This window comes from Stenella coeruleoalba (genome assembly GCF_951394435.1).
Source record: "Stenella coeruleoalba genome assembly, chromosome: 11".
Lineage (NCBI taxonomy): Eukaryota > Metazoa > Chordata > Mammalia > Artiodactyla > Delphinidae > Stenella > Stenella coeruleoalba.
The window spans coordinates 4194751-4220414 of record NC_137157.1 but is presented as its reverse complement, the minus strand read 5'-3'; the positions used below and the strand labels follow the sequence as shown (position 1 = coordinate 4220414).

At 41.1% G+C, this 25664-nt stretch overlaps 1 protein-coding gene across 2 annotated transcripts in view; it reads left to right on the top strand.

The window, feature by feature from the left end:
- ATXN10 (ataxin 10) overlaps positions 1-25664 on the top strand; it is a 151258-nt gene that overhangs the window by 53277 nt on the left and 72317 nt on the right. For both annotated transcript variants that reach the window (XM_079937920.1, XM_079937919.1), the window contains 3 exons: positions 241-406; positions 6594-6702; positions 8477-8646. In XM_079937920.1, the coding sequence (XP_079794046.1) occupies positions 241-406; positions 6594-6702; positions 8477-8646 (445 nt within the window). The remainder of the gene's footprint in view (positions 1-240; positions 407-6593; positions 6703-8476; positions 8647-25664) is intronic.

Genomic DNA, 25664 nt, shown 5'->3' with positions numbered 1-25664 from the left:
TGGAATTATTCCAGTGCTGAAAGTAATGGATATAAAAAGGTGCTTGTTTCTGTAACCAAATCACATCAAAGAAATCAAGATTTAAAAAAACAGGCAGTTGATGAAGGTTAATTGTATTCACAAAAAATATGTTTTCCCGAGCTGGACATTATAAACAAGTAAGGAATTTAAAAATAAAAATATTCTCTTAAAATGTCTTCAATATTACATATTCATGTAAAACTCTTTTATGTTTTATAGGGTTACGTTGTTAGACCTTATGATAGCCAAAATGATGGGTGATGAGCCACTGAGCAAGGATGAGATCCCTGTGTTTTTGAGCCATGCCGAGCTGATTGCGAGCACTTTTGTGGATCAGTGCAAGACTGTGCTGAAATTGACCTCTGAGCAGCATGCTGAGGATGAGGTAAGAGAACAGACAGATTTTCTAACTCAGCTAGGTCCTCTAAGGACAAAAGCTTTAAAAACTATTATAGGGACTTTCCTGGTGGTACAGTGGTTAAGAATCCGCCTGCCAGTGCAGGGGACACAGGTTTGAACCCTGGTCTGGGGAGATCCCACATGCCGCGGAGCAGCTAAACCCGTGCGCCACAACTGCTGAGCCTGCACTCTAGAGCCTGCGAGCCACAACTGCTGAAGCCCACATGCCATAACTACTGAAGCCTGCGTGCCTAGAGCCTGTGTTCTGCAACAAGAGAAGCCACCGCAATAAGAAGCCCGTGCACCGCAGCGAAGAGTAGCCCCCGCTTAACGCAATTAGAGAAGGCCTGCACACAGCAACAAAGACCCGACGCAGCCATACATACATACATACATACATACATACATACAATTATGTAAGTAACGCATCTGCTGCATGTTGGTGGGTGCACTCCCTCTCTAAAATTCCTATGTAGGGGCCTTTGGGACGTGATTAGGTCATGAGGGCCCTCATGAATGTAAGTAGTGCTCTTATAAAAGACACCCCAGAAAGATTCCTTACCCCTTCCACCTTGTAAGGGCACAGCGAGAAGTTGGCCATCTGAAGCCTAGAAGAGGCCCCTCCCCAGAACCCAGCCACGCTGGCACACTTGTTAAATCCAGCTTTGAACTTTCTCAAGGCACTTATATGTAAAGTAGAGATGATTTCAGTGTTGTACTAAGAAGTTACCTGATGTAACTTTTTATGTTTAGGGAAAGTTATATTTTTCAAACTTTTTTCTTTAAAGGTGGGAGGAATTATTCTGTATTAATAGACAGAAAATTGTAGATAGTTGTTTTTTTTTGAAAAGCCCAAATAGTTCACTTTTTGAAAATTCATTGATCTATATACTCATGACTTGTGCTTGTTAATTGTATATATGGTATCCTTTAAGGTTGAAGTTTAAAAAAAAAAGCCATAGTAGTATTTAAGGAGGACCTGTACCTCAATATTAAATATACCATAAACCTCGTAGTGTATTGGAGCTGGCCTGTACCAACCTCTGAGAGTCAGTTATTAAACATGCAGAAGTTTGTGAGCTTGGTAGTTTGAAGTCAGCCACGGTGGAAGTGTTTATACCATTCACTGCTGAATCCACTGCCAGTTTACCAGCAAACCACTGCATTTACCCATTTGTGATATTTTTAGGACAAGATGTCCAATAAAGTGCTCATGATGCTTGCTATGACCTAAAAATCAGAATGCAAATAAATGTTTTTAATAGCATCGGTTTTTAAATTTATTTGTTTGGCTTTAAAATTCTGAGGTTTTATTCATGTGTTCCTTTATACAAATAGTCTTAGGTTCTCATATTAACATACCTGTTTCTGTCCTTTGGTAAATTTTGGCGTACTGCTTGTTTCCAGTTTTTGGTGTGTTTTTGTCAGTTGTAGTGCGCTTATTTTTTAAGATTGAAGAGTCAGTTTAGCTTTATCTTGAGTCTCAGTCTTGTCACTTGCTGTAGTGAAACTTGCCTTCTTATGAAATATTTTCTTTGTTGTGAGAAAAAATAATTCAAGCCAAATGCTGTGAAACAGAAGGTTAAGAACTCCTCTTTTTCACCCATCCCCCATCTATTTTCTACAGATATATCAGCGTATACTTTTTTCCTTCCGAAACTTTTTTGTATATACACACCTATACATTTTGTTGCTTTTTTGAGACACAATATACTATATATTCTGTCTTGCAACTTCCTTTTCACTTACCCTGATGTTTCATACACTCTAACACGTGTGCATATTCATCTCACCCTTTTTAATAGTTGAATAGTATTTCACTATATAGATGCATCACAAGTTTTTTCTTTTGTTCTCCATAGATGTACATATGAATTGCTTACAGGTTTGTTTTCTTAAAAACCTTCCCAAATAATACTACAGTGAACATCCTTGTAAAAATATCTTTGCAGTTTTGGACAAGTAGGTCTGGGATTATAAATTCCTGGAAGTTGAATTACTGAGTAGAGAGAGTATGTTTATTTAAGATTTGTAAGAGAAATTTCTAAATGACAAACCTAAGAGTACAAGAGTGTGTGGGTCTGCACCCCTTCACTAATCTAATTATCATTTCTCTCTTGTTTTTCAGTGATCAGTATGTTAAGTTTGTTTTTCATGTTAGGTTACCTTTTAAAATACGTTTATTAATGAGCATTTTCAGAAAGTTAATCTTTTGTCACACATACAAGAAACTTTTTTTTTTGCCCATAGTTAATTTTTTGTTTGAATTTATTTATGGTAGTCTTAGCCTTTTAGGAATTTGTTTTGTTTTTAATCTAGTTAGGCTTATCAATTTTATCCTTATGACTTCTGAAATTTTTTTTTTACAGATTAGTAAAATCATCTCCCCACTTAGAGTGTAGAAATATACACCTATATATTCTAGTTCTTTCAGTACTTTGTCTGAGTTTTTAATTAACCTAGAATTTATTTTTGAGTAAGAAGTGTAGTATAGATCCAAATGAATTGCTTGTGTCTTTTAACTCTCCAAGACTATATAATCTTTGGTAGAAGACTGCTTGGGTTTGAACCTGGATTTCTTATTATTGATGTGTGATCTTGGAAGTTACTTACCTTCTTTGTTTCTTTTGCCTGTAAAATGAATTGTATTTTAATATAAGCACTTAGTATACTGACTGGTACATAGCTACTACTCCCTAAAAGTTATCTGTTCATTATTGTATCAGCACCATTTAGTGAATAATCTCATCCTTTCTACTAATTTTAGTGCTACCCAAATCGTATGTTAAATTTTTAATATAATTTTGGATCCATTTCCGGATTTCTGACCTTTTACGGTGGAAATCAATAAGATACTAACAACTGTTAAAGAATTCAAATGAATTCATACGTTTATATGCGATAAAGGAATATGCTGAAATGAACTTACAGAGAGATGCAGAAAGTAGTCTATGCACAAGGCAATAATTAATTGCATTCCAGCCAGACAGAAGTAACCTCCATTTCTGTAGACAAGAGTCATTGGCATTATTGTCAGTTTTATGCAACTGACAATGTTGTAAAATAGCTCAGAGACACTGAATGGTAAAGTGAGCCCAGGCAGATGATCTAGATGGTAGACTGATCTCTGTTTTTCTCTTTTAACAACTTCAAAATCTTGTTCCTTTGACTTGCCTACATCTTTTTTCCCCCATTTGTGTCTGACTTAATGAATATAGTTTTATAATACTTATAAATAATGGAAGGGTAGCTCACGTATTCCTCTTATTTTTTTAAAAGAATAATTTTTCTGGCTGTTATTTCATTATTAGTTTCCAAATGCTCATTAGAAACACTTCATTAATAAAAGGATTCTAATGATTAAAACTGGAGGTGTGTTAGGTGAGGATAGATTAATTTTCTTTTGGGTTTATTTCAGGTAATATCATAGAATTTAGGAGCTGGAAGGAAACTTCAGATCATCTCTTCCAACCCCCTAATTTTATTTTTGTCTTTCTATCAAGAAAAATTTCAAACATAGACTAAGAGAAAAAGTGTCTTGAAACCCCATCACCCAACTTCAGCACTTACCAGTTCATCCCCATTGTTGTTTCATCAACAGTCCCACCCATTCTTATGCCAGTTGCCCCCGATTCAAAGAGGACTCCCACGTAGTTCATCAGTTAATAGTTTACATGTGTCTCTAAAAGATAAGGAGTCTTAATACATAAGTAAAATACAGTTAGCACATCTGAAAACTTAATAAAATTTTAATATCAAACGAACAGTATTCAGATGTTCCTCATTGTCTAATATTCTTTTTCAAGTTTATTTCTTTGAATCAGGATATAAGGGCATACATTGCAATTGGCTGCTGTATCTTAAATCTCCTTTAACTAGGTTCCCCTTTCCTCTTCCTCCTCTCTTTTTTTTCCACCTTTGCTCATTTTCTGTTGAACTGGGTTGTTTCACCTGTACAGTTTCCTACAGTTTCCTTTTTGATGAGGATATCTCCATGGTGGGGTTTAACATACCCCCTCTTTTCCTTGCATTTCCTGTGAATGATAATTCCTTCCAGAGGCTTATTCAGATTTGGGTTAGGTCTTTTTTTTTTTTTTTCTCTTTCTAGTATATTTCATTGTTGGTGATAAGTACTTTCATGGAGTCATATAATGTCTGCTTGTCTCTTTTTGTAATGTTAGCAATTGTTAATGACTATTGACTAGATCCATTAATTCTTTGCAGGTTGTGAAATGGTGGTATTTGGACTCTATCATTCATTTTTTAGCTGGAATATTTTATAAAGAGAAACTTCTAATAAGCTATCAGGTTATGCAAGCTTCATTTTGATTAAGAAAAACAGAATAAATGGTTGATCACCGCCCCCCTTTGATTACCAGTCTTCAAAGTATTGAGCTGGTTTTATGGTATCATACAAAGTTGATGAGTGAGTTGTTTAGTTTTACTTTAATCATTGTTATGAAGTCATGGCTTGTAAACCACTGGATTTGTTTTCAGTCCATTTTAGCCGTAATTCTTCCTAATGGTTTCATGTGCCATTGCTGGCCGGGGGAGCCTCTTCAAGTTGCTTCTGATTCCTTGTGACATGATCCGAGGAGACTCTGATAGCTGCCTTGCTCTCTGGTATGACAAGGTGTCCAGGGTCATCTCATATGTGCTCTGCCCCAGACCTATAGCCAATCAGCCATTTCTTGAAGGAGAAGTGGTATCCGAAGATGACCGTCTGGGCAACTACTCATTTAATAAAAGAGGATGCAGACGCTGTGCTAAATAAGTTAATGGATTTGCTCCAGTCTTCTAAACAGACTTCTACTAGATATTTTCTCCTAACTTTTTTTTTTTTTTTTGCGCGTTACGTGGGCCTCTCACTGTTGTGGCCTCTCCCGTTGCGGAGCACAGGCTCCGGATGCGCAGGCCCAGCAGCCATGGCTCACGGGCCCAGCCGCTCCACGGCATGTGGGATCTTCCCGGACCGGGGCACGAACCCGTGTCCCCTGCATCGGCAGGCGGACTCTCAACCACTGCGCCACCAGGGAAGCCCATCTCCTAACTTTTAAACTAGCAAGCGAAAGCTATTAAAATTAAACACACAAAAAAATGTGTGTTTCTTGCTATTTGAGATTTCAGAATACTATATTAAAATATTATCTCCTGGGGACTTAACCTGGCGGTCCAGTGGTTAAGACTTTGCATTCCAGTGCAGGAGGTGTGGGTTCGATCCCTGGTTGGGGAGCTAAGATCCCACATGCGTCATGGCCAAAAAACCAAAACACAGAGCATGTTGTAACAAATTCAATAAAGACTTTAAAAGTGGTCCACATCAAAGAAATCTTTAAAAAAAATACTGTCTCCTAATTGGAGAATAATAAATACGCATTTAGAATTTTAAAAAGGAAATAACTTGTTTTTCTTTTGAAGAACATTATGTGAGATAATAAACGGTTAAATTTGTATTACCACATTTTGTCAAATAATGTGCACTGTAAAAATGAAGTAAAAAAATCTGTGCAAAAATTACATTTTAAAATTATATTTAGACTACCTAATGCCACGCAGTTGGTAGCTGGTAGTTTCTTGATCATGTACTCTATTTGATAATAAGTTATTTAGTAGTTATGTGAACTAACATTTTCAAGTATCTTTTCTAAGCTACCAAGATATTGCATATAGGTTTATATTCACCCAGAAATAATCCAAGTTATTGCAGCTGAAGTTCTTTCAACCACAGCATTTTACAGGATTCCTGTGGACAAGAAATTAATGTATTTCATGGGATATTTGTATCTTTAAAGTAGAACTTGCTTGCTGGGAACGCTTTAAAAAGAAAGTATTTGCATAAATGTTATGTACATAGCTAGTAATTTTGAACATTTATTCCACTGTTGGAAGGTATTTTTGCTTGAATAAGAACTTTTCTTACTCTTTGCTCCAAGAAGACACATAATGACACATAATCTTGTGTTCTTGATAGCAGATGTCTGCTGTTGGTGAAAATGATTATTCCTGTACATGTTTAATACTTCTGTTTTGTTCTTGATAGTTCTGGTTCTCTGTTTAGATGTTACAAGCACTGTCTCTTGAATATTTTTTGTAATATTTATTCTCCTACAGTTATTTAATAATAGTCAAATCATTTAGCTTGCCTTAAAAGTCATATTTTCTTTTCCTTTTAGGAGGCGCTGACTACAATTAGGCTTCTTGATGTCCTTTGTGAAATGACTGCTAATACTGACCTGCTCGGCTATCTACAGGTTTTTCCTGGCTTGCTGGAAAGAGTGATTGGTGAGTGAAATATCGCACATATTATTTAATTTATTTATTTATGTATGTATTTATATATGTATTATTTATTTATTTGACTGCACCGGGTCTTTAGTTGTGGCATGCGGGATCTTTGGTTGCAGCGTGTGGGATCTTTGGTTGCAGCATGAGGGATCTTTAATTGTGGCATGCATGCGGTATATAGTTCCTTGACCAGGGATTGAACCTGGGCCCCCTGCATTGGGAGCGTGGAGTCTTAACTGCTGGACCACCATGGAAGTCTCCATATTATTTTTAACTAAAAAATCTTTGACTTGTCGTACTGTAGTATAAGTTCAAACACAGATCCTTAATTTTCAGTGTATTAGTATATTTTTGAGATTTTTTTGGAATATTTTTTCTTGAAAGGAATCACAGTGTTTTGGTAACAGCTCAGGCCCTTGCCACTTATCCTGCTGTTTGTGATGCCTAATCAGTTGATGAGGATATTAATCCTGTTACACAGGGTGCCCATAGTGGGTATTCCATCAGTAGTGGTTGTGATGGTGATGATGGAGGGGGCAGTTATGACAGTGATGGGGGGGTTATGACAGTGATGGGGTTTTTGACGATGTTGGCGATTTTCATGCTCCTATAGTTTTACCAGATTTGTTAGTAAATTTTTCCAGTTACACTTATGGAACATGAAGAATATTGCTTTACCCGTAGTACTGATAATTATGTATTCTGTTCTTATAAGAAAACTGTTTTAAACAAGAAGCCATTGCTTGAAATATTCCCATCTTTGCTAAAAAGCTGTTTGCAAAATAATTCATCTACAACCTGTTCCTTGTGCTTGGCCATGCTTATGGTTGCTCTTCAGTGTTTGCTATATTTTTCTTTAAAAAAAATATTATACTTATTCTGGAGACCCATATGCTAAGAAAGATGAATTGGTGTCTAGATGGGTGGATGAGTTAGCAGTGAGCTTTAGGAGATATTTAGAATCGCATATCAGTGTTTTATTTTGAATGCGGTGCTTCCAGTGATAATCAAAATGAGACATCACAAACCTGAGAAACTGAATCATTGTGGGAAAAGCATGTGTTTGGAGCCAGGGCAAACATGGGTTGTCAGCCCAACTCTGCCCAATTACTAACTTCTCTGAGCCTGATTTCTTCATTATAAAATTGGGAAAGTGACCTGCCTTTAGTAACTTTATTGAGAGTGTTAAATGAGATAATGTGAAAACATTTAATAAAGCTCTGGAAGATTGTCTACTTTCATAGGCTGCCTACAAGCATTTCATAGAGTATAACAATGTGAAGTTATTTCTTCTGAGGGCAGCCAAAGTAGATTAACGGGGAACACATGCTGCCTTCTGATTATCTGGACAATGAGAAAAAAATCAACGTGCTTCTTGGTTTTTGTCATATGGCTCATTACAGATAGGTGTTGCAGGTTAGATTTAGCTGACTGTAGTTGTCGCCTGAGTTCCTTCATAAAGAAGTTGGAATTGGAAACCTTTTACTAGGAAAGATGGTAGGAAATTTTTAGCTAACTTTTCTTTGTGGATAAATAGAAAGTCCAGGTGGGGTTAATCATTTTGGCTTATCTGCAAAACTAGAGTCATGAAAAATTCTAAAGCAAAAGCAGAAGAGCCTTCTAATTGTTATTTTAAAGAAAGCTTTCAGTACTCTACCTGTATTTTATTTTAATCCATTAAAATAAATTAGATTTATTTATGGGAATCTAGTATAAAACGTAAAAATAAAAATTTTTCTATGGAAAATGAAGTTTATTGTTTTTGTCATAGAACTTTTACGAGTGATCCATGTAGCTGGCAGTGACACCATAAACATCTTCAGCACCTGTGCTTGCATGAAAGCAGAAGGTGACATCTCAAATATGGCTGAGGGCTTCAAGTCTCATCTCATTCGTCTGATTGGAAATCTGTGTTACAAGAATAAAGATAACCAAGACAAGGTACGGTTCTTTCTTAGTGTATTTCATACACATATGGCTTTATTTAGAATATAATATTTAGGATTTAGAATCTGTTCACTTTTGGGGAATGAAGCTTGAGGTGCTTAGAAAGTAGCCTGAGGTATATCTATATGCATATATTACCACAGTAAACATAATGTGTCGTATTTGTTTGTATTAGGGTTTGTATTTTTGTAATTTTGTGTTGTGCTTGTCCACAGTGTGTTTGAGCCAGTCTCCTTTCTTTTAAATAGTCAACGCTGTCCTAAGTCTGTGCATTTAAGCACACTATTTGTTTATACAGAGAACAGTGAATGAAAAATCGAACCTAGAAATTTTCAAACACATAGTAGACGTTTAATAAATAGTAGTTTTTATTGACTGTTATCTTAAAAAACAAACAAACCGATGGACCTAGAGTCTGTCATACGGAGTGAAGTAAGTCAGAAAGAGAAAAACAAATACCGTATGCTAACACATATATATGGAATCTAGAAAAATGGTACTGATGAACCTAGTGGTAGGGCAGGAATAAAGATGCAGATGTTGAGAACGGACTTGAGGACACGGGGACGGGGAAGGGGAGGCTGGGACGTAGTGAGAGTAGCATTGACATATGTACACTACCAAACGTAAAATAGCTAGCTAGTGGGAAGCTGCTGCATAGCACAGGGAGATCAGCTCGGTGCTTTGTGACCACCTAGAGGGGTGGGATAGGGAGGGTGGGAGGGAGGCTCAAGAGGGAGGGGATATGGGGATATGTGTGTACATATAGCTGATTCACTTTGTTGTACAGCAGAAACTAACAGAGCATTGTAAAGCAATTAGACTCCAATAAAGATGTTAAACAAACAAACAGACAAACGGACCTTAACATCTGTGCCCTGCATTTGTGGATGATAGAATCATAAGCATTTCTTCCCGATATCTTGAAATGGACATGATGTTTAAGTATTAAATCTCTGGAAACTCAATAGACTGCCATTAGAAACCTCTTTTGTGCTGAATAGCTTAGGGGTAATTGTATTGATAATGTGATTAAAAAGAGATGACAGGAGAATTGGACCATATGCTTCATATTGAACAAGTCTGCCTGTATTTTTCCAGAGTTTTACAGATATTGAACATATGTGTGGCAGGTTATATTTTTTCCAAGATGGCTGCAGAAGTACCTCATCATTCTGTGCCTCATGTATTCCTGCGATGTGACTTTGCCACTCCCCCATCAGGGGTTAGATTTATTTCTCTGTCCTCTTGAATCTAGATGACTAAGGCCCCCTGACTGCTTTGAATAATAAAATATGGTGGGAGTGATCCTGTGCCACTTCTGGTGTAGCCTTTGACTGGTCTGGCAGATTCTGTATCTGGCTTCGTAGAAGCCAGTCACCATGTGAGAAGTGCAGATTCCCTGAGATCATCATGCAATTCCCTGAGATTACCAAGTCCACATGGAGAAGTCCTGGAGGATGAGATGCAGTGAGGAGAGAGAAAGGGACTAGTCAAGGAACACCAAGGAACCAGGCATGTAAGTGAGAAACCATCTTGGAACTTTTTAGGTAGCTGCTCAGTTCCCTTGTTCCAAGCCAGTTCCTCAGTTGCCCAGTTGATGCCACGTGAATCAGGGACAGCCTGCCTGGCAAAGCCCTTTCTGAATTCATGACCCACAATACTGTGAGAAAAAGTAAAAAATTGGGGGAAAAAATTTTTTTATAGGTTCTGCTTCTGTTAATGCCCCTGTAAGCTAATGTTGGACTGATCCTCTTGCAAATAATAATTATAAACTCTGGACAAAAGACAGCTATGTGAGGACACTCAGATTTGACACAAACAGATAGAGTTTGGAATCGAAATGACAGTTGGAAGAACGGCACAGCAGAGAGTGTGCCATGCAGGGCAGTTAAAACTCTGATAGAAAATCTACAGTACTTTTAGCTTAAAGAATCAAAGGACAGTTTGGAGCAGTCACAGACTTTAGAAAGTGAAAGGGGGAATCCCGGAAAGGAGAAAGTTAAGCCCCACATTCTGTGTACCAGCCACCTAAATCCCTGCTGATGCTTGAATCAGAGATGCATGGGGCAGGCTCCAAGCAGCTAAGCTAAGGATAAGATAATTATACTGAGATTTGAGCTGCCACCCTGGAGTTTACGGCTTAACTCCAACCAAGGTAATTTACCTGCTAAAACAAAAATATCAATATTCTTTAGAGGAATATAATAGAATCTAGAATTTTCCACAGCATAACATTCACAGTGTCTAATATAACTTACAATCCAAACTTACTTGAAACACAGAAAAATATCACCTGTTATCCAGACAAAAAAATAACGGAGATAGACTGTGTGGTGACACACACATTGGGTTTATCAGACAAGGATTTTAAAGCAGTTGTAACTATGCTCAAGGATGTAAAAAAAACATGCTTTGAATGAATGAAAACATAGCTTATCTCAGCAGAGAAATGGAAACTATAAAAAAGGACCAAGTGGAAGTTCTAGAACTGAAAAATGCAGTATCCAAATAAAATATAAAAATTTTACTGAATGAGCTTAACAACTTGAGATGACAAAGAGTCCGTGTACTTGGAGATAGATCAATAGAAATCATCCAGTCTAAAGAACAGAGGAGAGAAAAGGTTGAAAATGGAATGGTCATCCTAAGATGCTAAGTTTTGGGGTAGTATGTTTTGCAGCATTTGATAACTGGAATAATTTCTATAGGACATGGCGCAGAACTGAGCACCGGATAATTTGCTCTTTTATTCCATGTGTGTACCGTTTTGACGGCTCCTCATCTTCAAGCAGGTGTGAGTGGGAGACTACTGACCCACCCTTGGAAAATTACTGGACTGATTTTTTGTAAGAGAAAGTTGATAGAGGATAAAACACCTTACCTTTTTTTAATGACTAAGACCGCCTTTTTTCAGGAGCACAGAAGAAGCGGTTTTCTTGTGTGTTTACCTATACTTTTGCTGCTAATTTGGATTGGCTTCTTAAAGGAACAAAACGTAGTAACCCTTAAAAGGCTTATGAAATAGCTCACTGAAGTCAGGATCAGATTGCACCGTAAGTAAATACGGAGTGTGCCCGAGTGCTGCCCTGGAGAGGTCGCGGGGCTCACAGGAAGTCTATAGTGTGTCCTTCACGTGTGCAGTCGCTAATAGCACTGCTGACTTCTGAGCAAACACTCTTGAAGGTATGAAGGAGTTCATTCTTTGAGTGTAAGAATGCCTCTGTTTCTCCTACTTTTTTTTTTACCTATGCCAACAAAAAACCTAACCTGAAAGCATTACTCGTGGGATTTTTTTTTCTCTTTCCAAAGAATCTACCACAGCATAACAGTCTTGCAGCCAAATCCTGATTCAGTCTGAGCATCAGAGACATGAGCCTTTGCTCACTGATGCCTCAAAGGATGGAGTTCACTAGCGCTTGACAACTTTAGTTATAATTTGGGAGAAATGGGTGGTTATGTAGCGGGTCTTTATCACCACGCCATTAATTTTCATTGTATTGTCTGGATGGATTGTCCCACTTCTCTGCAAATTGGGGCCCAAGGGGATGTTTGGCTCTTTCTCTACTAAAAGTATGAGTTAGGGGGATTTTGTATCATTGAGCTTAGTTTAGTTCATCCGTCACCCAGAGGGAAAAAGGGACTCATGATTTGTTGTGTCTACTATGTCCCGTGTTGTGCTTAGTGAACTACGTGTATTATCCACTTTCATCTTTGCATCAGCCCTGCAAATCCGGTTCTGCCAACCACACTGTAGGGAGAGGCCATCAGTTAGTGATTTGCAGAGTCCAGAGTAGAATTTAGATTTGTCTGTGAGCTCCTGGGCCTGTGCTGTCTCCCCTGTACCGTGGAGCTTCTCATTTGGGAGCTCTCCAAGGGTTTGGAGAAGGGGTTTAAAATAGACTTCCTGAATGACTTGAGACGGAAAATGCTGGAGGCTGGTGAACCCTGCTCTCCCAGGCTAAGCAGCCCCCTCGGGCCTGCTCTTGGTTCAGGTCTGCCACCCGTTTGCTGCTCACATCCCTGCCTCTGGTTCATCCATGCATCAAATGGTCCCAGCCTTGGACCCTTAGATGGATAAGACAGACAGGTGTGTCCTCCTGTGCATCTTCCCCTCTAGGAGCACCGAAGGGCCGTCCTTGCCTCGTTGAACTGGAATCCCAGAGTTACTGACACACACTTCCTGGAATCTTTGTGTACTACCTGACTGCTCTGAGGTTTGGCCAAAAGCCATTGAAGCCCAGCCTGGTCTCTGTGCTTGTCTGTGTGACTTTGTTCATTGCATTGAGTGCGTGCCCGCCTGCTGGATGGCTCCCCCTATAGTTAGTTATGTGGCCCTTTCCCTGTTACAAAGTTCTTTTCATCTGCATTAGTTCTTTGGAGCCTTTTGACGCCTCTGTGGAAAAGGCTGAAAAGATATTATCATCATTTTCTAAATGAAGAAACCAAGGCTCAGAGAGACTAAGTGTGATTTAATTCACCTAGCATTTATTGACTGGAAACTGCTATGTGCCGCATGCTCTGGGGAAGACAGAGTCACCTTAGTAGGGAGATCCGCACGGGCACTAGCAGCTCTAAACAGAGTTCTTGTGGGGAGGGCTGTCGGAGAGGAGCAGATGACTGACGTGGTCCTCCGGTCTGGCTGTGCCAGTGCCTGGAGTAGCCCTCTCTCAGCCAGGACGGGAGCTGGCCTGCACCACAGTAGCAGGAAGGGCAGTAATCTTCCTTTCCATTTGTGTCTTTGAGCAGTGTTTAAGAGGATCAAGTTGCCTGGTTTCAGATTGAGAATCTGCTCAGAAATTTGTCTTATCCAGTCTTCCATGAATCTTGAACTCTTAGGTCTGTACACATGATGGATTGTAGTATTTCCTGAATTGTAAAGGAATTTCTAGACTTCCCTTTACCAAGTCATGGTAGGGAGATGTGCTTAACTACTTAGCGACTTCTTAACTTGTGTTTTGTGCTCAACTTACGTGGTATTTTCTTGCTGCATCTGTAGTGGTTAGTTTACTTTTAAAACCTTTGTGGACCTGAAAAGGAGATTTTATTTTGGTTTCTGTTGTGAGAAGCACATGGGTATTAATGCTGTAAACATGAAGAAAGCATTCTCCAGCTTCTTCTTTGTTAGAAAAAGGAGTGTATAGTTTACTTTTTTTCTTCCCCATTCTTCTTTTCTTTGCTATTGTCATGAATTCTTTAACTGAATGCTTCATTAGAAGAAAAACCAAACATGGTTTTTGTTTTTCCATAAAGCTAAATGCATTTTCAAAAATGGATGAGCAGGTGATCTAGTTTCTCTACCTTCTTTTTCCCCCAAAGAAATCATACTGACTAAGGTGGGCCATCCACTGTGTTGGCTGCTGAATCCATTCTGCCAAAGGTTTTGTGGAAATGCTGTTCAGTTTCTTCTCTTCCTCCTCCTTCTCCTGATAGAAAAGATTGCTAGCATTCACACACGTTTGATCCCATGTGTTCAAACATATGCACGCATAAAGCTTTCATTAAAGGCATAACTTCATTTTAAAAATAAGCCTGTCCTATATGGAAAAGTTCAAAGTGTAAAGACAATAAACTCTTTGACCACCCCAATTTGGAATAATCTATTTTGAAGGTAGGTTTCATTTTTATATATACATTATATAAAATCTTTGTGATACATTTTTCACTAAAATGTTTTACCCATTGTGTGATTCCCAACATCTAAACTGTACCTGCTATATAGTAAGCATTCAGTAAATTTTTCTTGAATGAGAATTTAAAATATTTGTCAACTGTCCACTACATACTGAGCACAGTTTTAGATGCTGAAAATATAAAGCAGATAAGACACAGCCCTCCGCTTCAAGGAGTCTCAATTTTGCTATAAAATTTCCTGACTATACTTGTAAACAAAGACATGTAGTAAAAATAAAATAACTTTTTTAAATAAAAATTAATATTCTTCTAAATTCTGGGTTCTGTAATTATTTTTGAAAGTCTTTTATGTTTAGGATATATTTGAATATATTCTAACTTATTGTAATTTACCTTATTCTTATTTGATTTATCCATATCTATATTTTAGGCTGTTAGGATATCTATATAGCATAATATTTGCAAATAAAAAAATTTTAATCTGATGTTTAGGCTTTGTAGATCTGATTGCACTTTTTTCATTAATCTTAAAGTTTTAGACTAAATTTATGATTGTTAAGCATTCGTAACACGGGTCTTTTTGAGGGGAGGGGTACCTTTCACATCCAGATGGGAGAAGCCTTGAGCAGGCGAACTATTAAATCCTTTTTAAAAATGATTTCTTCCTATTTGAAATGTTCTTAAGCAGCATATTCACCTATTAAATCATGAAACTTAAAATCTCTTGCTATTTCCTAATTATTTTCTTAAGGTTATTGCTCTTAGCAGGGGTCAGTCCTTGTCTTCTGCGTCAGTGCTGGCTGACTCAGCAGTTACCCAGAGAATTGACTGAGAGCGTGTTATGCAGAGAAATGAGCACTTGACAAGTGTGTGCTGGTGTTTCCTTTGTGCTGCTGTAGAGTGGGTTGAGGTGGTGGGGCCCTTGGCGCTCTGTCCTCCCACAAAGCCAGCACCTGCCTTCTTGGCCTGTGCCTGCCCTGTGTGGGCTTCCCAGCCTGCATTCTTTACCCCAGGCATCTTAACTTGGCCTTTAGAACTCAAGGTCATAAGGTGCATCCTCCTCAAAACCTTCTGAGGTCAGTGCAGGGAAGCTTTCTCGCCCCCGCTCCCCTTTCTACCCTGTCAATCTACTCCTTACTCCCCTGCTTTATACTCCCCCCACCCTCAGTTTCTGTATATAAATACGTTATCAGTTGTTAATTCTGATGCATATTGCAGCATATGTATGCTGTTGTTTTTACTTAAGACTTTAGTGTGATACGCATCCATAAACTGACCCCTGGCGAAACCGTGACATACACAAAATTTGACTTCAGTGTCACTCAGTTTTACTTTAGTGAGTAAAAGCGGTACCTTCCTAATATCTTCCACCACCACCACTTTTCCTTGCTTCTCTCTTGAGGATTAGTCTTCTGTGAAACCCCTTTCCCTAGATCTCCATGGTGATATGGCTAATCTGCCCTCTTTCCCAGACACGTATTTTTCCATTTTTACAGGAAGCTTCAATACCGTAACTCTGTGCCTGACTAACTGGGGAATTCCAGATGGGCTATTGAAAATGTCCTGACATTGGGCTCTCCTGGCACTGGCTCCTCTGTCTTCCCTTGCCTTGTAACATTTGGATCCATAAGTATGAGTGATGCTTCTGGGGGAACCTTACAACAGACAGCTTGGGATAGTGCAGAGACTCCAGACAAGACTTAGAGAGGCCCACATTTGCCTCTTAATTTCACCACTTTTTAGCTGTATAAAGTATAAATTGGGACATGTGACTTAACCTCTGAATCTCAGCTTCTTCACGTGTAAAGTGGAAACTGTTACACCTACCTCACCGGGTTGGAAGGATTAAATGTGATCACTTACATAAAGCGTCTAATAGCGTGTCTTGGTGTCTGGTGTTGCTTACCACCTCCTGCTCTCCCCTCCCGCACCAGCCTCACTGTAGAGGAGCAGATCTAGTTCATTTCAGTGTCTCCCCATTGTACGTATTTAAATGGAAATGTGTACACATCTCACAGGTGTTTACAGAAACCCTCATATTCCGTATTCTCTGTTTATTACTTTTCTAATAGATGGGACTTTTGGGAGGAAGCAGAGTGAAAGCAAATATGAGAACTTTCTTTAGGGTGAGAGTGTTTTTTTTTCTCTTCAGTTTGACCACAAATGCTTTCTGAGTTGAATTTCTCTTTCGTTACTACTGAGTAGAGAGCTGAAGTGTTTTCTGTGTGGATACCAAAATCTGTTCTAGCTCAATCCCGAGAGTGTGTTAAGGAACTTTTAAATTACAGGTGTATGGCCCATCTCAGTTAGACTCTGTGTTTTCCGTCTGTCAGAAGCACGTTGCACAGGATCCCAGCTTATTGATTTGAAGATTGAATGTATAGGCAAGAGCTGGCTTGCTTAGAATTCCACTTCTTTGTAATGTAATCCCAGTTCAAGAAATATGTCAAAATTCATAAATCAAACCGTCACCATTAGTTTCCTGAACTTATAGTTCCTGTTACAGTAAATGAAATTAAAATTCCTATCTTGAGGACACATGTCATGGTTGAGTGTATTGTAAATTTTTTCTTTTGAAATACCCACAAGCCCCTTTCTGTATCTTGTAGAGTGATCAGCTTGTTCTTTTGCAGAAAAGGCTTCATGTTGTTTAAAAGGAAGAATCATGCTAAATATATAAATCAAATACAACAATTTATTGTAGTCTGTTACTATTGCATACCAACTAGGCTCCTGCCTGTGCCAGGCTCTTCCGTGGTTCCCACTGCTCTCTTCCCCAGAAGACTGTAAGCTCCTTGCAGGCGGGACACACGTGTCTAGTTTAACACCTGCCACTATACCTAATGTGCAGTGTGAGGAATTAATGGGCGGTGGATGAGTATCCAGATTCACTCGTTAGTCGGAGCTTGGGTAGTTGAGTCACTTGCTTGGAGCAGTAGCAGGCTGACGTCTGACCTCCAGACCCAGGTTCTCTGCTGTGCTCCAGTGCATCCACATTCGCGGGAGAAAGAGACATTTGAAATCTTGGACCCACGTGTGTGAGTCCTTAAGAGGGGGCACCTTTTGTAAAAGAGCGCATGTGGGACTGACTTTGTTCTCGGCAGTGATCGCGCTCCTTAGTTCCTGTTCAGCTGTTTTCAGTAGTCTGCGACTTCCTGGAGATGAGTGTAGAAAACTGCATATTTCTCAGAAGCATCATTTACACACGTCCTAGATACCGAAAGGAAGACAGTGGGGAAGTCATCTGCCCGGGGCGACTCAGCAGTTTGTAAAAGCCTGGAATCCGGTTTCCTTTGCTAGGCCATGTGGTCAGTTTCTAGACTATAGGGGTTTTAAACGGATTTGTGTTTAATAGTAAAAACCATTATTTCGCAGTATCCATAACAAGAGGTATCTGAGAGACTCAGGTGAGGGGAAAACCAGCCACATAAACTGAGAAATGTACCTTGTTCCTGGATGGAAATATGGAATATTGTAAAGATATGCGTTGGTTTTAGACTCATTGTTAATTGCTAGGCCAGTTACAGTCCCCTGAGGGGGGAACCCAGAATTTTGACAAAAAATGAAAATAACTGAGGAATTATCTCAACAGTATTAAAATATACCCTAAAGTGAAAATAATCAACAACGTACAGAAATCCATAGGTTAGTGGAAGAGAGCATCCTTCAGAAGCAGACACCTGAGAAGTTATAAAAAGTTAACATGTGAGAAGGAAAGCCCAGAAACCCAGAGAGAAAAGGAAAGTTTGTTATAAAAGTGAACCAGGGATAATTGGTTAACTAGTTGGAAAAAAATCTAACCTCACCCGTAACGAACACCACAATAAATCTTGGCACAGTGGTTAAGACTCTACACTCGCAATGCAGGGGCCCGGGTTCGATCCCTGGTCAGGGAACTAGATCCCACATGCGTGCCGCCACTGAGGAGCCTGCCAGCCTACCGCCCTTAGGACCTTGTGCAACGAACCAAACAAATAAATAAGTAAATAAAAAATTAAAAGAAAAAGGGGAGTAAAGGGTTAAAGATGGAACCATAGAAGTCTAGCCAGTATTTAGTTGATTTTTCAGAATAACCAAGGATATTTTATGGATTAGAAATAGTGATGATTGTCATAGACTTAGCTATAAATAAATGCGAAACTCAGGCTCAAACCACCCTAAATAGGTTTACACCTGGGGTTCTGCTAAATAATTGTTGGGTGACCCTGAGCAAAGTGTTTAACCTCTTTGCAACTCAGTTTACTCAGCCAGAAAGAGGGTCATATTAGCTCTTATGGCAAAGAGCGCCTGTGAGGAGTAGATGAGATCGTCCCTGTACGATGTCAGATAAGCACTCCGTCATGGTCAGCTGCATTTATACTTATGCCGACGTCAGCATTGTTGATAATATTAGAAACAATCTACTTTTCCATCCGTTGGGAATGTTTCAGTAAATTATGGTGGTACGATATGTAACCAATAAAACCATGTTTTCAAAGAGCAGGCACCATATTGGCCCAGTGCTCATGACATTATGGTCAGTGGGAATTCGAAGCAGACACAACATTGTATCTCGTAAACCCCTACTTTTATATTTTTGTATCTATCTAATATGTATATTTACACAGATACAGACGTGCATGACAAAGTGACCCCAAAGAAATAACGCTACAACATTAATAGCAGTTATCTCTCGCTGGTAAAATTAAGGATTGGTTTCTTTTTCCAAGTATTTTTTTGTAGTATTTACAGTGAATGTGAATCACTTTAATAATAAGAAAATACTATTAAGAACGGAAAGGGGCATGAATGCCGAATTCTGATTTTCCTCTGTGATCAGAAGAGCATATGCCAAGTTCATTAGTGACCAAGGTAATTCTTTCCTTGTTCTGCTTTCAGAGTAGGACACCATCCTGACCCTTCCCGGCCAAGGTCTGGGGGCTTTAACAATTACAGTTTCAATCATATTTTTAGTGGAAGGATTTGAAAAAGTAAAACGTGAGCATAGGACCTGGATGATTTTGCCAACAAGTAATATCTGGGGTGGAGGGGGTAGGTGGTGTGTGTGTGTAAGAGACAGAGAGGGGAGAAACAATAAAGGTTATTTTTCCAGTGTGCGGAACATTGAGGGGAATAGGAATTCTGATTCACCCTTTATTGTCAGGTGTTCTGATTGGGGTATATTAGCTTTTGCCGAGTGCATGAGTGTCCAGGATTTCTGTTACAGATCTCAACTTAATAAAATCTGAGTGCTTTTGACATTGTGAAATTTCTTTATATCTCCCCAGGCTTCATTTCTCTGGTTAAATGAGAAACGTGCTCTTATTTCAAATGTTAGAGAGTATTCTCCTTTTCTAAAAAAATATAGTCGAACTGTCTGTCGCACATCTAAAACAGTTTTGATCTTTAGCATATTTCGTGTTTTTTGTTTTTTTTCCTGGCAGCGACTGAAAATTAAGAGGATCAAAGTCGTGTTGCTATAAAAAGCCTTTTTTTCATCGACACTTGAAGTCACTGTGAGGTTGCTCCCCCCGCCCCCTTGAAAGCCTATTGCTTATCTCATTCTGATAGAATTTAATTTCAGACCCATCACATTCTAATGGACCAAGAGTGATATTTAGTCTCAATCTGTGGAATTTAGTTTTAATTCAAATTCAGATCTACTGCTGTGCTGCAGTTAAGAGTAAAAGCAGGAATAATTTTGACTCCAAATATGAACGAATGTGCTATTTGGCGGCGTGGTGTAGGCTTTTAGTTCAGTTCAACAAATCTGTATCTGCCGTATGCTGTGTACCAGCCAGTACTCCAGGCGCTGGGAATGAAGAAATGGATTTGGCCTCGTGCTTACTCTCAAGGAATTCACACTGTAAAGGGGGAGACAGGTGTGAAAATAGAGTCGAATAAGTGGTGTACGAAAAGTATTCAGAAGGAGTAGTAGAAACATTCTAAATGGTCGATGTAAGTGGCTCACCTCTGAGCTTCAGGAAGAGCCCTGGGATCTAGGCCTTCAGGGGTGACTGAGAAAGAGGCAGGCAGCGAAGAGGGTTGGCCTTGCAGGCAGATTAGCACCTGTGAGCAGGTGTGTGGGACCACGTGCTGCGTGCCGGACTTAACCAGGACCCACGGGGTGGGAGGTTGGGTGGCAGGGTGACGGGGGACCTGGGGTGGGGCCGGAGTGGAGGGCTGGCCAGCTAGGCCGTGTGGGCCTTTGTTTGCCGTACTGACGGGCTCTGAACTCCACGGGAGGAATTGTGAGTCTTGGGACAGTTTCAGTCTTGGTAGATTCATTAAAATATCTTCCGTTTCTGAAAATGATCTGTTCTGTTTCAGATCCATTTATTCCCTCCTTGTGTACCCCAGCCTCCAGGGACTTCGTCCTGGTCGGGTCCCGGATCCTCCACTCTTGTCTCCTGCTCTGGCTTTTCATTCTTGGCATCACGGGTGGTGCAAAGGCTGCCCAGTGGCAGGATGTCACCCAGGTCCCCTGGGCCCTCCAGAGGTTAGTCACGAAAGTGAGTCTTGTCAGCCAAGCAGAGCAGTTGGGAGGTAGCCTAGGCGGGTGTTTACTGCGTGAGCTTCCTCCCGACTCCCTGCTTCTGGCATTCTCACACTCTTACATTCAGCACAGTGTACGGGAAAATTTTGATTTGGGGAAAAAAAGAAAGTTTAAATTCCATTTTTTTTTACTTGCTAAGAAGGCAGCCTTGGTACACTTTACTTCTCAGCGTCTCAGCTCCTTCATCTCTAATGAGATAACATTACTGGCCATATGCATTTGTCCTGAGGATGAAATTATTTTTCGTGATAACGCGAGTGACTGCCCTTCACGAGTGCCTCCTAGGTGTTCTCGAGTGGGGTGTTCTGTAGAGGGTTTCGTTTATCCCATCCAGTCCCAAAGCCCGTGTGCCACCAGGTCACTCTGCCTCTCGGGGCACGGCCTGTAGGAAGGTCCTGGCTCGGGCCCTGGCTCACAGCACAGCCATCCTCCCCTCTGCTGACGCCTCTGGGAGCAGGGCCTCAGCCCCTCTGAGTTGGGCCCCTGAGGGGCAGCGCCGTGAGCAGCAGCCAGGGCTGGGGGAAGGATGGGGGCCCTGCCAGTTGCTTTGCTGCCTGGGGGCTACCCTCCCTCTGCATAAGGACGGGCTTGCTTTCTCTCGCCGGGCAGCTTCCTGGAGGCTGGGCCCTGGACGGGAAAACCACACGTGGTCCCTTGCTGGCCACGTTCGCTCTTGAGGCAGATAGCCTCCCAAGTCTGCCTCAGGGATGCGCACGCCTGCGCAGTGCTTAGGATGTCTGTGTGGTGCTGCCCTTGAGGTGGGCAGGGGAGGCCCGACTCTCCGCAACCCTCCATCTTCCCTGTGATCAGCATCACGCCGACAATTCCATTATCAGCCTTGCGGTTCCTTCATTCAGACCTATGTTAACAATGCACATACACCTTGGAGAGGAAGCAGTTTAAGCCCTCGTCAGGCTTTTACGTATTTGTGTGATGTATTTCTGTCTTTCCTGAGAGCAAACTCGATAATATGGTCAGGAGTGACCAAGACTCTCCTCCTAACCAAGCCTAAAGCCTGTGGTCAGTCACTGTAGTCACTTCCTTGCCTGTAGTCTTTATGCTACTAGTGGTAAGAACTTGTCCACATTTGGAAGTACCTACATTTTCTTTTGGAGAAAAGGCATTAGTTACCTTGGCCACTTATTTAGATTGGAAAATAAAATTTTAAACCTTATTTGAGACCATGGAAAAGTAAGTTGCTTCTAAAATGAATAGTAACAAAGCAGTCACAGTAATAGAAGCGAGCATTGCCTACTGCTGACTGTGACAGACACCTGCCAAGCCCTTTACGTAAGCCAGTGCATTTATCCTCAAGTATTTCCTAGAGTAGGTCATGTTATTATCCCCATCTTACAGATTTGTAAACTGAGGCCTGTCCAGGTTAAAATACTTGCCAGTCAGTGGTGGAGCCACATGAGAACCCAGGCAGCCTGGCCCTGCGTTCCCCAGCCGCCTGCTCCTCCTGCTGCGTTCGGCGCAGACTCAGTGTTGGCCACACCTCTGTGGTGGTTGTCTGCTGAGGACATCATTAGCCAAAGACACAGTGCTTCCAGTTTTCTCCTTGTGGTCACAGATTCTAGTTCTGTTTGTAAATAAATGCATGCAGAATATCCAGTATCAACCTTTCAGGTGCAGGACTAAAAATGATTCTCTTTGCTTATCCAGACAACTTTTAAGTAATTAATTTTCTGAGTCCAGTCTTGAAAGGCTGACATTTCCAAAAAAAATACCTATATTAAACGAAATTCTGTACTAATATATACTATTATATATACAGACACACATACATACATAAGCAGAGAGAATATATGTTCTTTAATCATTTAGAGACAGTAAACTATGGGCATTAAAAGAAAATAGCTAAATAGCTATGATGAGCTTAAAGAATATTTCCAGTTTTTGTTTGACTAAAATTTTCTGAGAAGGCCCGTAGGTATCATTTCAGCCCCCTCTGCTGAGAACTGCAGGAAACCTTGTTCCCTCTTGTGAGCTGGGACAGCTGATCAGAAGCTTGCTTGTTAGGTGGGCGGGTGGGGTGTGATTGTCCTTTTCTGGGTGGACTGTTTGTATTACTGTACATCTTATGTTACAAACCCTTCCCCAAGCTGCACTTAGCTCATGTTACTCGCAGACATTTGAATAATTGGTTTAACGTGAGACTGATTTCTGAGAATGACTCATCGCTGTTTACTTGGTATGATTTAGTGACAGTGTTGAATTTATGCACTGGAAAACTCCAACAGGAAACTTTAAAAATAAGTAATTTCCATGGCAGAGTTCAGACAGGAGCGGGGTTGGAGTTTCATCTTTTGAGGCCCGTACAGTCAGTGCAGGAGGAGGGAGGAAGGGGAGACTTGAGGATCATAGATGAGATGAGAAACAGTTTCACATGTTTTCTGAAACAGATCACACCCTCCTCCTTTTGGTGGCAAGGAGTGACTTTGGTCCGCACCTGCAGCCCTGGAACTGACAGCCTGGGGCCTGGGGGTGTGGAGGAGGCCGGCCTGCAGGGGAAGTCTGAGCTGGGAGGGGCGGGAGGGGGGGTGTCGTTGACAGAAAAATCCGACTGGCAGGCCCCTGGGAGTGGGGAGGGGGAAGGCGTGTCGCTTCCCTGCTGGAATTTCTCTCTCCCTCTCTCCCTCTCCCTCTCCCTTTCCCTCTCCCTCTCCCTCTCCCTCTCCACCAACCCAACCCAACCCAACCCAACCCAAACAGAACCATGCCAGAGCTTCTGTGCAGAGGGGGCAGTACCAGCTGATTTTTATAACGCAGGTGGACAGTCGCACCCCGTGCTCTCACCCTGGGCTGAGGAGCCCTGTTTCCAGCCGCCCCAGCAGCAAAGGCTAGTAGAGCAGCAAAGGCTAGTAGGGAAGCCTGGCCAGAGCCAGATTTAGTCAGATTTAGAATTTTGCTGTTTCCCCTCCAGGGCCCCTGGAGAATGTGTTCCAAGGGAGGGAGGGATGTTTCATTGAGCATTTTAAAGAGAGAGAGAAGTCAGTCCTTTCTGTATTATCTTTAAGATGGATTTGTTTTTAATCTCGGAAAATCACTTCTAGCAGTTTTAGAAGAAGGATATTCTTATAGCACCGGTAAATACAGATGGCATAAAACCTTTTTCAAGGAGTTTTTAGGATACTGTATGTGACAGTGCTTTGAAATTTTAGTTAATGTCAGAATTGTGACTAGAATTCGCATGCAAAGTAAAAGTGTTATTCGCTTTTATAGTTTTTATGAACAGTTCAGCTTGGCCTTGTTAGAAGATGAAGCGCTGATACACTTGCTCCGGTCGGTCGTGCTCATTTAGGCTACGTTTATTAAACTGGCATTTATTGGGCTTCTGTGTACACTATTAGTTTTACTTACCTTTGTAAAACACGGAAGAAAACACAAGTTCCGCCTTTGTGATGAGAGGCAGAAAATTCGAACTATAGTTGATACTTCAAAGTTTGTACAGCAGAGAGTGACTTAGCTGTTTGTTACCAGAGCAGTGCTGTCAGAAAGGCCCGACGCAGGGGTTAGGGGACCCCAGCCAGAGTCAGCCCTTCGCCCCTGCCCTGCCGCCATCACCCTGAGCTTCCAGTGCTCTTGCCTGACCTTTGGCTCAGAGCTGTGCGCCCTGCTCCCCTACCTCATGTGCAAAGTAGGTCTGCAGTCTCCTTAGTAGGGTCGTTGGAGAGTCGACCTGAACCACGGTGTGTGGAGCACAGGCATACGTGGACCGTCGGTATCTACACGTAGTATCGCAGGCTCTCTAGCCGTGTCAAATTTGTATACGAGCTCAGAAAAACCAGTTTTAGTTTTATGGAATTACGTGCTCATGGCTTGAGATATACCCCCTCCAGTGCTGTACAACCATGTTGTCTGGTTCAAAACATTCAAAGTACTGATCTTGAAAAACTGAAGTTTCGTACAGCATATCACACCAAACTTCAGGGTTGCTTTGGATGTGTTACTGTGCTCGTTCACAGCCTTGGACATTCCTGGTTAGTGCGGTGTTTCATGCTCTGACAGTTACCTTTAAGATGTTGTTTTTAGGTTGCCAGGTGTTAATTTAAGCACACGCCAGCCTGTGTGCTTGCGCGTGCACGCATGCCTACATGCCCCTGCCGCAGTGCCGGGAGCTGTGATTTACAGTGGAATGATAGAGCAGGAGGCAATGCTTTATGTTTAGGGCGAGCTCCTGACGTACAGCTTCGCGTGACATCTCGTTTTCTAAACGCCTGAGGCGTCTGTGATCTTTACAGCAAGAATTCTCATGCTGTTCGGCATTCCAGGCTTACTGTCTATCCTGCCCGGTAGATATATGGCTTTTATGGACTTATAAATCATGACAGTAGGATTCATACATATCCAAAAAAAGAAGAGATTTAAATCTTTACCAAGTTACCAAGATGTAATGTAGTTTAGCCATTATTCTTACTTAGAAGTAACATTCTTATCTAAAGGCAGTATATTTCATATCTTTGAAGGTAACTCTAAAAACGTATTGCCAGAGAAACAAATATTTATTAAGAGCACCCTGTGTGCCAAGCACTCTGCCAAGTGCAGCAGAGAAGCAAGTGAAAGAAACGGCCCCAGCCCTGCAGTAGCTCAGAGCCCAGAGGAAGGTGCTAAGAGGTGAAAGATGATGGGTGCCGGCTGGGCAGTCCGACTCCGCGGTAGAGGAGGAAGGCGGGACGGACGGTAGGGCAGCGCGCCCCCCACTGTGCACGGGGCTCTGGGGCAGGAGAAAGGGCTTCAGCCCTTCGGGATGAGGGGTAGTTAACCATGTCATCAGCAGTGGCCACGTTCTCCGAAGTGTTCGCGAATTCCGCCCCCCTCCTTCCCTCCCCTCCTCAGGCTC